The sequence below is a fragment of the Ranitomeya imitator genome, chromosome 4 (assembly GCF_032444005.1).
Source record: "Ranitomeya imitator isolate aRanImi1 chromosome 4, aRanImi1.pri, whole genome shotgun sequence".
NCBI lineage: Eukaryota > Metazoa > Chordata > Amphibia > Anura > Dendrobatidae > Ranitomeya > Ranitomeya imitator.
The window spans coordinates 422,967,865-422,982,192 of NC_091285.1; the positions used below are offsets into that span (position 1 = coordinate 422,967,865).

Sequence of the window (14,328 nt, forward strand, 5' to 3'; positions counted from 1 at the left end):
TTTCACTCCAATCGTATGGGGGGGGGGGGAGGGGGGGGAGAAAAAAACCGGACCATTACAGCGGCATGTGATTTTTACAGATACATTACAATTCTGTAGCATAGGAAAATGTAACCTGTAATACTGTATTTTACTCACTTTCCCCGGGGTCAGCACTGAGTCTCCACCTCTGCTCCCCATGTCTGTGACTGTCTGCAGCGCTGACGTCAAGTCAACAGAGCTGAGGTCACTGATTGGCTGCAGCTCTGTCAATGTGATGTTAGTGCTGCAGACGATAACAGACACCAGGAGCAGAGGGGTAGACTCAGCAATGGACTCTGTGGCAGATACTCAGAGCTAGGAGGGTGAGTAAAGCACTTTTCTTTTTAGACCAGAAAACCCCTTTAACTGGACTGATCATGACTGTTTTCACTGGGGAAAATAAACACAAACTAGCAGGGGTGCACAACTTGTGGCCCGAGGGCCAAATATGGCCCACAAAACCATCTGGTCACAGACATGCTTGCCTGTGTATAGCTACTTAAAAGGAACCTGTCATGTCACCAAATGCTATTAACCTGAAAATATAGGGACGATCTGCAGGTTAACAGCAATACAATGTTACCCAAATGCCTTACTGAAAGTGTGGCTACTGGGAGAATATAAACTTTATTCCTCCCAGGAGCCTCCGGCTTTCAGTCACAGAGGAGCCGCTACAGCTGCTGCACAGCAAGCTGTCCATCAAAATGCTAGGGCGTGCTTATATCCGCTGCTCACAATGTTGTGATCTATGACTGTAGCCTGTATGACTGAAAGCCGGCTCATCCCAAGAGAAATTAAAAATAATTTTCTCCTGGTAAGGCCATGTTAACAAGTTCAGTACTTGGTCAGTATTTTACATCAGTATTTGTAAGCCAAAACCAGGAGTGGAACAATTAGAGGAAAAGTATAATAGAAACATATGCACCACTTCTGTATTTATCACCCACTCCGGGTATTGGCTTACAAATACTGATCAAATACTGGAGGTGTGAATGTGTCCCAACCATGCTTTCAGTATGACAGCCGGACAATATTTTATTGCTGTTTAACTGCACTTTAACCCTATATCGGAGGGTTAATAACATTTGGGGACATAACAAGTTCTCTTTAAGTCCTGGGCTACACTTACTACCGATCGATTTTAACTATTTATAATGGCTAGAGCTGCAGCTCCCAGCAATACATTGAGTCGTATACAACTTAGTGGACAGTGGCTGGCACCAGTTAAAATCATTCAGTAGCGCTACAAAAACTAGTAGCTTCCATATCAGAAAAAAGCAGAGTGGTGTATAGCAGACCTGGGCAAAGTGTGGCCCACGGGCTACATCCGGCCCCCTGGCTGTTACAGTCTGGCTCGTGAATTTAGTTAGCCGTAGGGTTGAAAACACTGGCCCACGGACTGCACCATTTGGCAATCATTGCCAACCCGGTGTCCGGATTTCACCGCTATCTGTACCCTCAGGATGGAAATAGCAGCGAATATAAAGGCCGAGAAAGCAGATAAGTTTATGTCCCTACATCACGTCTGCTGCTTGGAGCATCAGGGCACAATGCACAGACCAGAGTAGATACCCAGAGTGAGGTTAGTGTGTGTTATTTGTGTGAAATGTGAGAATGTGTATGGGATGTGTGCCTGTATGTAGCAGGCTAAGGGCTCTTACTGGGTACAGCAGGCTAAGTAAGGGCTCATAGTGTACATAGGGAGGCTATGCGGAGGCTCATACTGTATATAAGGGGCTATGTGGAGACCCATACTGTATATAAGGGGTCTATGTAGGGCCTCATACTGTACATAGGAAGACTATGTGAGGCTCATACAGTCCAAAGAGAGGCTATTTGGGGGTTCATACTGTGTATAGGACTGTGTGTGGGCTCATACTTTATACAGGAGGCTGTGTGCGGGCTCATACTGTATATAGGGTTCTTTGTAGGGCTCATACAGTATATTGGGAGCTATGTGGGGGCTCATACTGTATATAGGGAGGCTACTTGGGAGCTCATACTGTATATAGATGGACTGTGTGGGGTCTCATACAGTTTATAGGGGATATTTAGAGGATCAAACTGCATATATATATAACCCCCAGAGCCCTTCCTCCTGACTTCCCAGCCCTCCACCTCCAAAACCAACTTCTCCACCATTACAGAAGATCGACTCTCCACTCTACTCTCAAGATCACATCTCACCACCTATGCACTTGACCCGATCCCATCCCACTTCATCCCAAACCTCACCACAGTCTTCATCCCAACACTAACCCATCTCTTCAACCTATCACTAACAACTGGTGTTTTCCCCTCAAGCTTTAAACATGCCTCCATCACACTTATCCTCAAAAAGCCCTCTCTTGACCCATCCTCTGTATCTAGCTATCGCCCTATATCACTTCTCCCCTATGCCTCAAAACTACTGGAACAACACGTCTACCTTGAACTGTCCTCCCATCTCTCTACTTGCTCCCTCTTCGACCGCTTACAATCTGGCTTCCGGTCACACCACTCCACTGAAACTGCCCTAAGGTCACCAATGACCTCTTAACCACCAAGAGCAAGCGACACTACTCTGTCCTCCTCCTCCAGGACCTGTCGGCTGCCTTTGACACAGTGGACCATTCCCTATTATTACAGACCCTCTCATCCCTTGGCATCACAGACTTGACCCTATCCTGGATCTCATCATACCTAACAGACTGGACATTCAGCGTCTCCCACTCACACACCACCTCCTCACCTCGCCCCCTATCTGTCGGAGTCCCACAAGGTTCAGTCCTAGGGCCCCTGCTCTTCTCTATTTACCCCTTTGGCCGGGGACAGCTCATAGAATCTCATGGCTTTCAGTATCATCTCTATGCTGATGACACACAGATCTGCATCTCTGGACCAGATATCACCTCCCTACTAACCAGAATCCCTCAATGTCTATCCACTATTTCATCCTTCTTCTCCGCTAGATTTCTGAAACTTAACATGGACAAAACAGAATTCATCATCTTTCCCCCATCTCACGTGACCCCCCCAACGAATCTATCCATTACAGTAAATGGCTGCCCACTCTCCCCAGTCCCACAAGCTCGCTGCCTCGGGGTAATCCTTGACGCTGATCTCTCCTTCAAACCACATATCCAAGCCCTTTCCACTTCCTGCCGACTTCAACTCAAAAATATTTCACGAATCCGTTCATTCCTCAACCAAGAATCTGCAAAAACCCTAGTCCATGCCCTCATCATCTCTCGCCTTGACTACTGCAACCTCCTACTCTGTAGCCTCCCCTCGAACACTCTCGCACCCCTCCAATCTATTCTAAACTCTGCTGCCCGACAAATCCACCTGTCCCCCTGCTATTCCCCAGCTTCTCCCCTCTGTCAATCCCTTCACTGGCTCCCCAATTGCCCAGAGACTCCGGTACAAAACCCTAACCATGACGTACAAAGCCATCCACAATCTGTCTCCTCCATACATCTGTGACCTCGTCTCCCGGTACTTACCTACACGCAACCTCCGATCCTCACAAGATCTCCTTCTCTACTCCCCTCTTATCTCCTCTTCCCACAATCGTATACAAGATTTCTCTCGCGTATCACCCCTACTCTGGAACACTCTACCACAACACATCAGACTCTCGCCTACCATCAAAACCTTCAAAAAGAGCCAGAAGACCCACCTCTTCCGACAAGCCTACAACCTGCAGTAACCACCGAACGACCAAACCGCTGCATGACCAGCTCTATCCTCACCTACTGTATCCTCACCCATCCCTTGTAGATTGTGAGCCTTCGCAGGCAGGGTCCTCTCTCCTCCTGTACCAGTTATGACTTGAATTGTTTAAGATTATTGCACTTGTTTTTATTATGTATACCCCTCCTTACATGTAAAGCGCCATGGAATAAATGGCGCTATAACAATAAATAATAATAATAATAATAATATAGGGGGCTATGTGTGGGCTCATACAGTATATAGGGGTCATATTGAATATAGGAGGCTGTGAGGGGCTAATATTGTATATAGCTGATTGTGTGTGAGGGACCATACTGTATATGAGGGGCTGTAAGGGAGCTCACACTGTACATGAGGGCTGTGTGTGAGCTCATACTGTATATAGGGCGAATGTGTGGGGGCTCATACTGAATATAGAGGTCTATGTGGGGTTCATAATATATATAGGAGCTGTGTGAGGGCTAATGCTGTATGTATTGATGCTATTTGGCTGCTCTTATTATATATATGGGGCTATGATCATACTGTATATTGGAGGCTATGTGTGGGATCATACTGTATATAGGGGGACTGTGTGGGAGTTCATACTTTATATAATGGGGCTTTGTGATGTCTCATATTCTATATAGAGGGCTATTTGGGTACTCATACTGTATATAGGGGGACAGTGTGTGGGATCATACTTTATACAGAGGGGCGGTGTGTGAACTCATACTGTATAAAGGGGGCCTGTTTGTGGACTCCTACAGTGTATAGGGGATCTCTGCATATTTAATTCTGCTCAATATTAAGTCATACAATAAATATTAATATAAAATAATAATTACAATTAATATGTTACCCTTTGACGACATATAACATACAATTATGCTGTGTCCCTGTGAGCCTGCATTTTTCCCAGCAGATGATGGCTGATTTAATCAGCTATCATTTGCCTCTAACAGCTGCTGGCAATCTTTGACAGCTGCATTTAACACACGCCAACAGGAGGGCACGTCATACTCTGCGCCCATCCATGACATCTCACGGGGGAGACAATGGATTGCCATGAGAGCTGGGGAGTCTGATGAAGACCCTCGTTCCTGTCATTATGATACACCTGTGAAAGCCAGCGTTTATCTGGCGATCATAGGAGGTTGTGATTTTCTCTATACATTGCAGTTCTGATGCACAGCTATGTAAGGCACAAGCGATCTGAAGACCGCAGCTTCAAGTTCCCTAAGGGGACTAACAAATACAGTAAAAAGAGACAAAAATGTTTTTAAAAATATGAAAAATAACCCCACAAAAGATCAAATCACCCCTCTTTTGCTCCCTTAAAAATAAACAATATTAAAAAGACATATATTTGGCATTGCTGTGTTCAGAAGTTTGCCTGTCAAAATCTAAAATAAATTAATCCGATTGGTAAACGGTGTAATGAGAAAAAAGAGTTAAAATGTCAGAATTACATTTTTTTGGCCACCGCAACAATAAAATAAAATGCAATAGGAGGTGATCAAAACATCGTATCTATCCTAAAGTTCTAAAAAGTTCTGCTCAGGGTGCAAAGAATAAGTCCTCACTCCCCCATATACCAAGAAATTAAAAACATTACGGGTCTTGGAATATGGCAACAAAACCAACATTTTCTTTACATATTTCTGAATTTGTTTTCACCACTTAAAAATAAATATATGTGTGTGTGTGTGTGTGTGTGTGTACATGTTTGGTATCTGCTTAATCTATGAAGAATCATATTGCCAAGTCAAGTTTACGATATAGTGAACATGGTAAATTAAAAACTAAAACAATTGTGGAATTGCACTTTTTTTGCTATTTCAACACACTTGGAAAACAGTACAATGGACTCCCCACATAGCCCTGCAAACAGTATAATAGCACATAGCCCTGCAAACAGTATAATGGCACCCATATAGCCCTGCAAACAGTATAATTCCACCCATATAACCCTGCAAACAGTATAAAGGCCCCTGCATAGCCCTCCATAAAGTATAAAGGCTCCCACATAGCCCTACAAATATTATAATAGCCCCATACATAGCCCTCCAAATAGTATGATGACCCCCATCATAGTCCTCCAAATATTATAATGGCCACACATAGTAAAATGGGCCCAACACAGCCCTTCTAATAGTATAATGGCCCCCACATAGCCTTCCATCTATATATATAATTGTCTAAGGGTTTTTCCGTCTGTCTGTCTGTCCTGGAAATCCCGCATCTCTGATTGGTCGAGGCCGCCAGGCCTCGACCAATCAGCGACAGGCACAGTATCGACGTAGAAATCCCGCGTCTCTGATTGGTCGAGGCCGCCAGGCCTCGACCAATCAGCGACGGGCACAGCGACGATGATGTCATAAAGGACGTAGACATCCCGCGTCTCTGATTCAGTGACGGGCACAGTATCGACGTAGATGTCATAATGGTTGCCATGGCGACGATGATGTCATAAAGGTTGCCTCGACCAATCAGCGACGGGCACAGTCTGCCGCGAATTCTGGAATCATCATTGTCCATATACTATGGGGACATGCATATTCTAGAATACCCGATGCGTTAGAATCGGGCCACAATCTAGTATAGTATAATAAGCCACACATAACCCTCCAGATCATAATGGCCCCCACATAGCTCTCCATATACTATAATGGCCTAGGAAGGGGGCTATGTGGGGCCCATTACACTATGTGGGGGCTATTATACTATTTGGAGGACTATGGGGGGCATCATACTATTTGGAGGCTATATATCGGTTCATTATGCTTAGCTCTCGAAATATTATAATTGCCTCAACATTGCCTTACATTTAGTATAATGTATTCCACATTGCCCTCAATGTGGTATAATGTGTACCCATTGCCCTCCATATAGTATAATGCGCCCCCATTGCCCTACATATAGTATAATGCACCTCCATATCATATAATGCACCACCATTGCACTTCATATAGTATAATGCACCCCCATTGCTCTTCATATAGTATAATGCGCCCCTCTTCCCCTCCATGTAGTATGTGACCCATTGCCTTTAATATAGTATAATGAACCCCCATGGCCCTCCATATCGCATAAAGCACCCCCACTGCCCTCCATACAGTATGATTTCCCCCACTGCACTTCATATAGTATAATGCACACCCATTGCCATCCTTATAGTATAATGTGCCCCTATTGAACTCCATATAGTATAATGTGCTTCATTGCACTTCATATAATATAATGCACCCCCATTGTACTTCATATAGTATAATATGGCCCCATTGCACTTCATATAGTATAATGTGTCACACAATGTACTCATTGATTAAAAAAGAAAAATACTCACCTCCCCTCAGTCCCATGCTGCTCCGGTACTTCATATAATATAATGCGCTCCCATTGCCCACCATATAGTATAATGCACCCCCATTGCCCTCCATATAGTATAATGCGATCTCATTGCCCACCATATAGTATAATGCGCCCTCATTGCCCTCCATATAGTAGGTTTCCCCATTGAACTTCATACAGTATAATGTGCCCAGATTGCACTTCATATAGTATAATATACCCCCATTGCCTCCATATAGTATAATGGGCCCCCATTGCCCTCCATAGTGTAATGTGCCCCATTGCATTTCATATAGTATAATGCACCCCATTGTACTTCATATAGTATAATATGGCCCCATTTCACTTCATATAGTGTAATGTGCCCCCACTGCACTTCATATAGTATAATGTGTCACACAATGTACTCACTGATTAAAAAAGAAAAATACTCACCTCCCCTCAGTCCCATGCTGCTCCGATCTCCTCATGTGATCTGAAGCCCCGGACATCTCTGCGCAGTGGATGCCATATAGATAAGTCATTGCGCCTGCTGCGCTGAGATGTCAGATCCCAGACGCTGAGGGAGAATGATGGAGGAGGGAGTGGATGGCTTCCTTCCTGCATCGTTGCTCTGAATGCTTTCAACTATATTGGCATCCACAATGGCGCTATAGTTGGCAGTGCAGTGGGGGGTGGGGTTCTGGCACCAAGCCTGCCCCCGACTCATTGACCCCATAGTGGCCGCATGGTCTGCCGCCATTGGTGGTGCACACCTGCTCTGACCCGTTTGGTTCTCCTGAATAGTGTGATAAGTTACAGGAGGCCATCTGTGTATGTGGCCCTATACAGTTCAGTTTATTACATTTACGATTGCAATGGGGAGAGCCACATTCACACATGACCTTCCCCTCTCCTGAAGGCTAACTAGGTGAAACAAGAACCGAATTCTTCCCACAGGATCGGGTTCCCTTTCTGGACTCCCAGTGATGGGACATCTATGGCATATAATGCTGATATGCCGGAAACGTCTCAGATGGTTAATACCCCTATAAAATGTATTGCGGCCCTTGGGAGCGACTCAATATAACAATGTGGCCCCCGGACCAGAACAAGCTGTGCCCCCTGCGGTAGAGACATCCCCATGTATGGATGAGCAGCGGATAAGGATTGGGTCAGGAGTCCGGACATTACCTCTTTCTCTGTTATCTGGATGTTGTTGGGATACACCAGCTGGAAACAAGAGAAGAAAAAATGTCATGAGGTAACTAGCAATGCATCCTGACCAGGCTTGCTTGTACTTGTGGTTCCCCAGCAGCTGTAGATGCTTATTTATAGTGAAGCCAACCTGCACAGCACAGATCTGTAGTCAGTGCCCTCCTCCATGCTATGTGCTGCTCTCCAGGACAGGCCCGTCTTATAGCCAGACAAGCCTGGCATTGGTTACCGGTGCCCACGTAATGCGATCATCTGCCCCGCTGCTGTAAACCCCGCTGTTACCTCCATGGCCTGGCCGAGCTCCAGATCGAAGGTAACGACGCACACACCATCCAGCCATGCCGAGAAGCATTCCCAGGGCAGACGGCCACCTCTCGGGCTCCGGGGCTCCTCCATCATTTCTGGCTGTGCCCCCTTTCCAGCCCACTCAGCACCGAGCCTCCTGCTGTGTTACCATAGTGAAGACCCACCCTGGTCCTGCCAGCTCCGGCGCCGTGTGTGCCGAATGATGTCACCGCTAGGTGGCGATATCACTGAAATATTTCACAGTACTGCTGGGGTGATAAGAAGCAGTGCCCGTCTGTGGGCATAACACGGGGCACTGTGTAATATACCCTACAGGGGTGGTAAGAAGCAGTGCCCATCTGTGGGCATAACACGGGGCACTGTGTAATATACCCTACAGGGGTGGTAAGAAGCAGTGCCCATCTGTGGGCATAACACGGGGCACTGTGTAATATACCCTACAGGGGTGGTGAGGAGCAGTGCCCGCCTGTGGGCATAACACGGGGCACTGTGTAATATACCCTACAGGGGTGATAAGAAGCAGTGCCCGTCTGTGGGCATAACACGGGGCACTGTGTAATATACCCTACAGGGGTGGTAAGAAGCAGTGCCCGTCTGTGGGCATAACATGGGGCACTGTGTAATATGCCCTACAGGGGTGATAAGAAGCAGTGCCCTCTGTGGGCATAACACGGGGCACTGTGTAATATACCCTACAGGGGTGGTGAGGAGCAGTGCCCGCCTGTGGGCATAACATGGGGCACTGTGTAATATACCCTACATGGGTGATAAGAAGCAGTGCCCGTCTGTGGGCATAACACGGGGCACTGTGTAATATACCCTACAGGGGTGGTAAGAAGCAGTGCCCATCTGTGGGCATAACATGGGGCACTGTGTAATATACCCTACAGGGGTGGTAAGAAGCAGTGCCCATCTGTGGGCATAACACGGGGCACTGTGTAATATACCCTACAGGGGTGGTGAGGAGCAGTGCCCGCCTGTGGGCATAACACAGGGCACTGTGTAATATACCCTACATGGGTGATAAGAAGCAGTGCCCGTCTGTGGGCATAACACGGGGCACTGTGTAATATACCCTACAGGGGTGGTAAGAAGCAGTGCCCGTCTGTGGGCATAACATGGGGCACTGTGTAATATGCCCTACAGGGGTGATAAGAAGCAGTGCCCGTCTGTGGGCATAACACGGGGCACTGTGTAATATATCCTACAGGGGTGGTGAGGAGCAGTGCCCGCCTGTGGGCATAACATGGGGCACTGTGTAATATACCCTACATGGGTGATAAGAAGCAGTGCCCGTCTGTGGGCATAACACGGGGCACTGTGTAATATACCCTACAGGGGTGGTAAGAAGCAGTGCCCGTCTGTGGGCATAACATGGGGCACTGTGTAATATGCCCTACAGGGGTGATAAGGAGCAGTGCCCGTCTGTGGGCATAACACGGGGCACTGTGTAATATACCCTACAGGGGTGATAAGGAGCAGTGCCCGTCTGTGGGTATAACATGGGACACTGTGTAATATACCCTACAGGGGTGGTAAGGAGCAGTGCCCGTCTGTGGGCATAACATGGGGCACTGTGTAATTTTACCCTACAAGGGTGGTAAGAAGCAGTGCCCGTCTGTGGGTATAACATGGGACACTGTGTAATATACCCTACAGGGGTGGTAAGGACAGAGAGGATGTGGAAACCACAAGAGAGACGACCAACAAAGGTAGCTATAATCGAAATAAAAAACTCTTTATTAAATACACATATATAAAACATAGTAGGACATAAATAGAACACGGATGGGGAAACGGAATAGGTCACAATACAGGTACTCCCCCATAAATAACAGAACGTGCGGGCCAAGCCCTGACTCCCTCTACAATGAATGTAAAAGATGTAAATATTGGTAGAGGACACCAAAAATGACGGAATGGCTGAAGTTTGTGTGAATCACACTATATTTGCGTAATCACTGCACCCTGGAACAAGTGGGTCTAGAGTATATGTCAGTCTCTATCATGCCATAAAATCACAGTGGACACCTATAAAAAGTAAGGCCCAGAGAACTTTCAATAACTAAGACATCCCAGATACCCACTAGAACCGGGCACGTGAAGTATGGAGTAAATCAGGTAAGTCACCTACAAAAAAGCCATACCCGAACACACTAATCCTGACACCAGGGACACAACCAGGAGGGTGCCGATGCACCCATGAATACAGCAATCAATATAGTAAACCAGTCACTATTACCTGGTCCTGGGCGGTTAGCGGGTGTACGTCAGATGCGTGGCCGGCACGTCTACCCAACGCGCGTTTCGGAGCCGATGCTCCTTCGTCAGGGGTGCGTGTCAGAATGCCTCTGTGCCGGGGTTTAAATGTGTGCCCACCGGTCTCTGCAGCGGCATCCGCCGGAAGTGACGCAGGCGTTGCCGGGACATCCCCACTCACGGCGGCGGCGACGTCACGCAAGGGCGCCGCCAGAGTCATGGCAACCGCCCGAGCATAGAGACGCCGCAGGCCGCCGGGAGCAGAGACGCCCAGCACGCATGCGTACAGGCGACGCAGCTGCAGATACAGAACGCTGACCGAACTGAAAAAGGCCGACGTGCAGGACAGGTGAATATATAATGTCGATCCTCAAGTGAGTTATCACCAACAGGCCTGTATGTATAAGTTGCTCTACCAGCCCTACCCATGGAACCCACTAGGGTGCATTAGCATAACCTCCAGAATCACTGACCACAGGCACTACACATAGAAACCGACGGCACAATGACACAACTGTGGGATTGATACCCATAGATGGCATACGCCTTAATACCATAAACGGAGTACAAAAAAAAAAAAAAAAAAATCACAAAGCATACAAATAATACACATATCACAAAAAGGGGGAAAAAGAAAATCTATACAAAAAGACAATATAACAATATATTTATACAGGACTAAATTAGTGTCCACCAAAAAATAAATAAAGACCCCCAAGATGGAATTCGATGCTGTTTCTTCGGAATACGATACGTCTGAGGCATCACCAGATGGACAGAAGGTGGCTTGGGTCCAATCGAAAGATCATCTGACATATCCACAAACAATAGAAAAAAAATCTAAAAAATAAAAACAGTATTAAAAACAAAATAGAGGTGCACCTGATCATGCACAAAACCATATCCTCTATATGCCGGTCACGATCACAGAAATGATGCAAAGCTCATGTTCTCGTTCAGCCCGTGGGGGTGGACGCTATTAAGCGTCCATATCCACCGCGTCTCAAGCTGTGCCAAACGTTGTGAGATGTTCCCGCCCCTAATGTTTGTTTCGATCAAGTCGATACCTTTAACCTGAAGAGCACTGCTGTCACAATTATGATGTTGTTTAAAATGACGGGGTATCGTTTTAAGCAGCAGAGTGTCTGTTTCAAAAGCTGCTGCCTCGATCCCCCGAACGTGCTCTCTCACTCTAATTTTTAGTTGGCGAGTGGTTAATCCCACATAAATCAAAGGACACGGGCAGGATGCATAATATATAACATTCTTAGACGTACATGTTATACATTTCTTAATATCAAACATCTTGTGTCCTGTCGAATCAACAAATGTATCTGCCCTCATGATGTTTTTGCAGGCTATACACTTACCACAGGTACGACAGCCACCTCTAGGTCTATTGTTCGGATCATTTAAAAATGTCCTAGGAGGCACACTTGTATAATGGCTGCGTACCAAATGGTCCCGTAAGTTCTTGGCTCTACGGTACGCAATTGAGGGTCCGTTGGGCACCAATTTAGCTAACGTAGGGTCGGTCTTAAGGATAGGCCAGGCACGCTGTAGGGCAGTACGTATAGCACCTGCCCGTGAGCTAAAGTTTGTAACAAACCTAATAGTATCAGGCGTATCACCCCTATCTTGACTTTTATACAGAAGTGTATCTCTGCTGCTGTGCTTAGCACGTAAATAAGCCCTCTTTATCGCGCGATTGCTGTACCCTCGTTCCTTGAAACGGGATTTGAGAGTATCCGCCTGAGCTTCAAATTCTACATTTGTGGAGCAGATGCGGCGTATCCGCAGAAATTGTCCGACAGGGACTGCCCGGACCATATGCGCCGGATGGGAGGAGGAAGCGTGAAGAAGCATATTAGTGACAGTGGATTTTCTATACACTGTCGTTTGAACAGTATCGGCCTTATCCCTGATTAGCCTAACGTCAAGGAAATCAACACTAGAGTCATTAGATATGGATGTCAATTTGATATTCCTATCATTTACATTCAAGGCACCCACGAACTCGGAGAAGGTCCCCTGGTCACCCTGCCAGACTATAAGGATGTCATCTATGTAGCGCGTCCATAAAAGGACGCACTCCATAGATAACAGGCTGTCTGACTGTAGGAGGTCCCTCTCCCACAGCCCCAGGAACAGATTAGCATAGGAGGGCATAACATGGCAGTGCCCGTCTGTGGGCATAACATGGGGCACTGTGTAATATACCCTACAAGGGTGGTAAGAAGCAGTGCCTGTCTGTGGGTATAACATGGGGCACTGTGTAATATACCCTACATGGGTGGTAAGGAGCAGTGCCCGTCTGTGGACATAACATGGGGCACTGTGTAATATACCCTACAGGGGTGGTAAGGAGCAGTGCCCTCTGTGGGCATAACATGGGGCACTGTGTAATATACCCTACAGGGGTGGTAAGGATCAGCGTCCGTCTGTGGACATAACATGGGGCACTGTGTAATATACCCTACAGGGGTGATAAGAAGCAGTGCCCGTCTGTGGGCATAACATGGGGCACTGTGTAATATACCCTACAGGGGTGGTAAGGAGCAGTGCCCGTCTGTGGACATAACATGGGGCACTGTGTAATATACCCTACAGGGGTGAAAAGAAGCAGTGCCCGTCTGTGGGCATAACGTGGGCAACTGTGTAATATACCCTACAGGGGTGGTAAGGAGCAGTACCCGTCTGTGGGCATAACGTGGGGTACTGTGTAATATACCCTACAGGGGTGGTAAGGAGCAGTGCCCGTCTGTGGGCATAACGTGGGGTACTGTGTAATATACCCTACAGGGGTGGTAAGGAGCAGTGCCCGTCTGTGGACATAACATGGGGCACTATGGAATATACCCTACAGGGGTGGTAAGTAGCAGTGCCCCTCAGTGGGCACAACATGGGGCATTGTGCAATATACCCTACAGGGGTGGTATCAGTGCCCCTCAGCGGGCATAACATGGGACACTGTAACATACCCTACCTGGGTGGTAAGGAGCAATGCCAGACTGTGGGCATAACATGGGGCACTGTGTAATATACCCTACAGGGGTGGTAAGGAGCAGTGCCTGTCTGTGGGCATAAGATGGGGCACTGTGCAATATACCCTACAGGGGTGGTATCAGTGGCCATCAGCGGGCATAACATGGAACACTGTAACATACCCTACTTGGGTGGTAAGGAGCAATGCCAGACTGTGGGCATAACATGGGGCACTGTGTAATATACCCTACAGGGGTGGTAAGGAGCAGTGCCTGTCTGTGGGCATAACATGGGGCACTGTGTAATATACCCTACAGGGGTGATAAGCAGTGCCCGTCTGTGGGCATAACCTGGGCAACTGTGTAATATACCCTACAGGGGTGGTAAGGAGCAGTGCCCGTCTGTGGGTATAACATGGAGCACTGTGTAATATACCCTACAAGGGTGGTAAGTAGCAGTGCCCGTCTGTGGGCATAACATGGGGCACTGTGTAATAGTGTAATATACCCT

General features: G+C 47.1%; 1 protein-coding gene across 2 annotated transcripts in view; it reads right to left on the reverse strand.

The window, feature by feature from the left end:
* The window catches only part of DENND6B (DENN domain containing 6B), a 78,042-nt gene extending 69,261 nt beyond the window's left edge, over window positions 1-8,781 (reverse strand). Inside the window, exons 1-2 of one of the 2 annotated variants that reach the window (XR_011320769.1) lie at window positions 8,551-8,771; window positions 8,245-8,283 (exon numbers count right to left, since the gene is read on the reverse strand). Coding sequence is in view for 1 of the 2 variants with exons in the window: in XM_069765460.1 (XP_069621561.1) it covers window positions 8,245-8,283; window positions 8,551-8,667 (156 nt within the window). In the remaining variant the exon portion in view is untranslated. Of the gene's footprint in view, window positions 1-8,244; window positions 8,284-8,550 lie in introns of both variants that reach the window. The other variant, XM_069765460.1, reaches the window with a different exon arrangement.
* Between the last annotated feature and the right edge of the window lie 5,547 nt (window positions 8,782-14,328).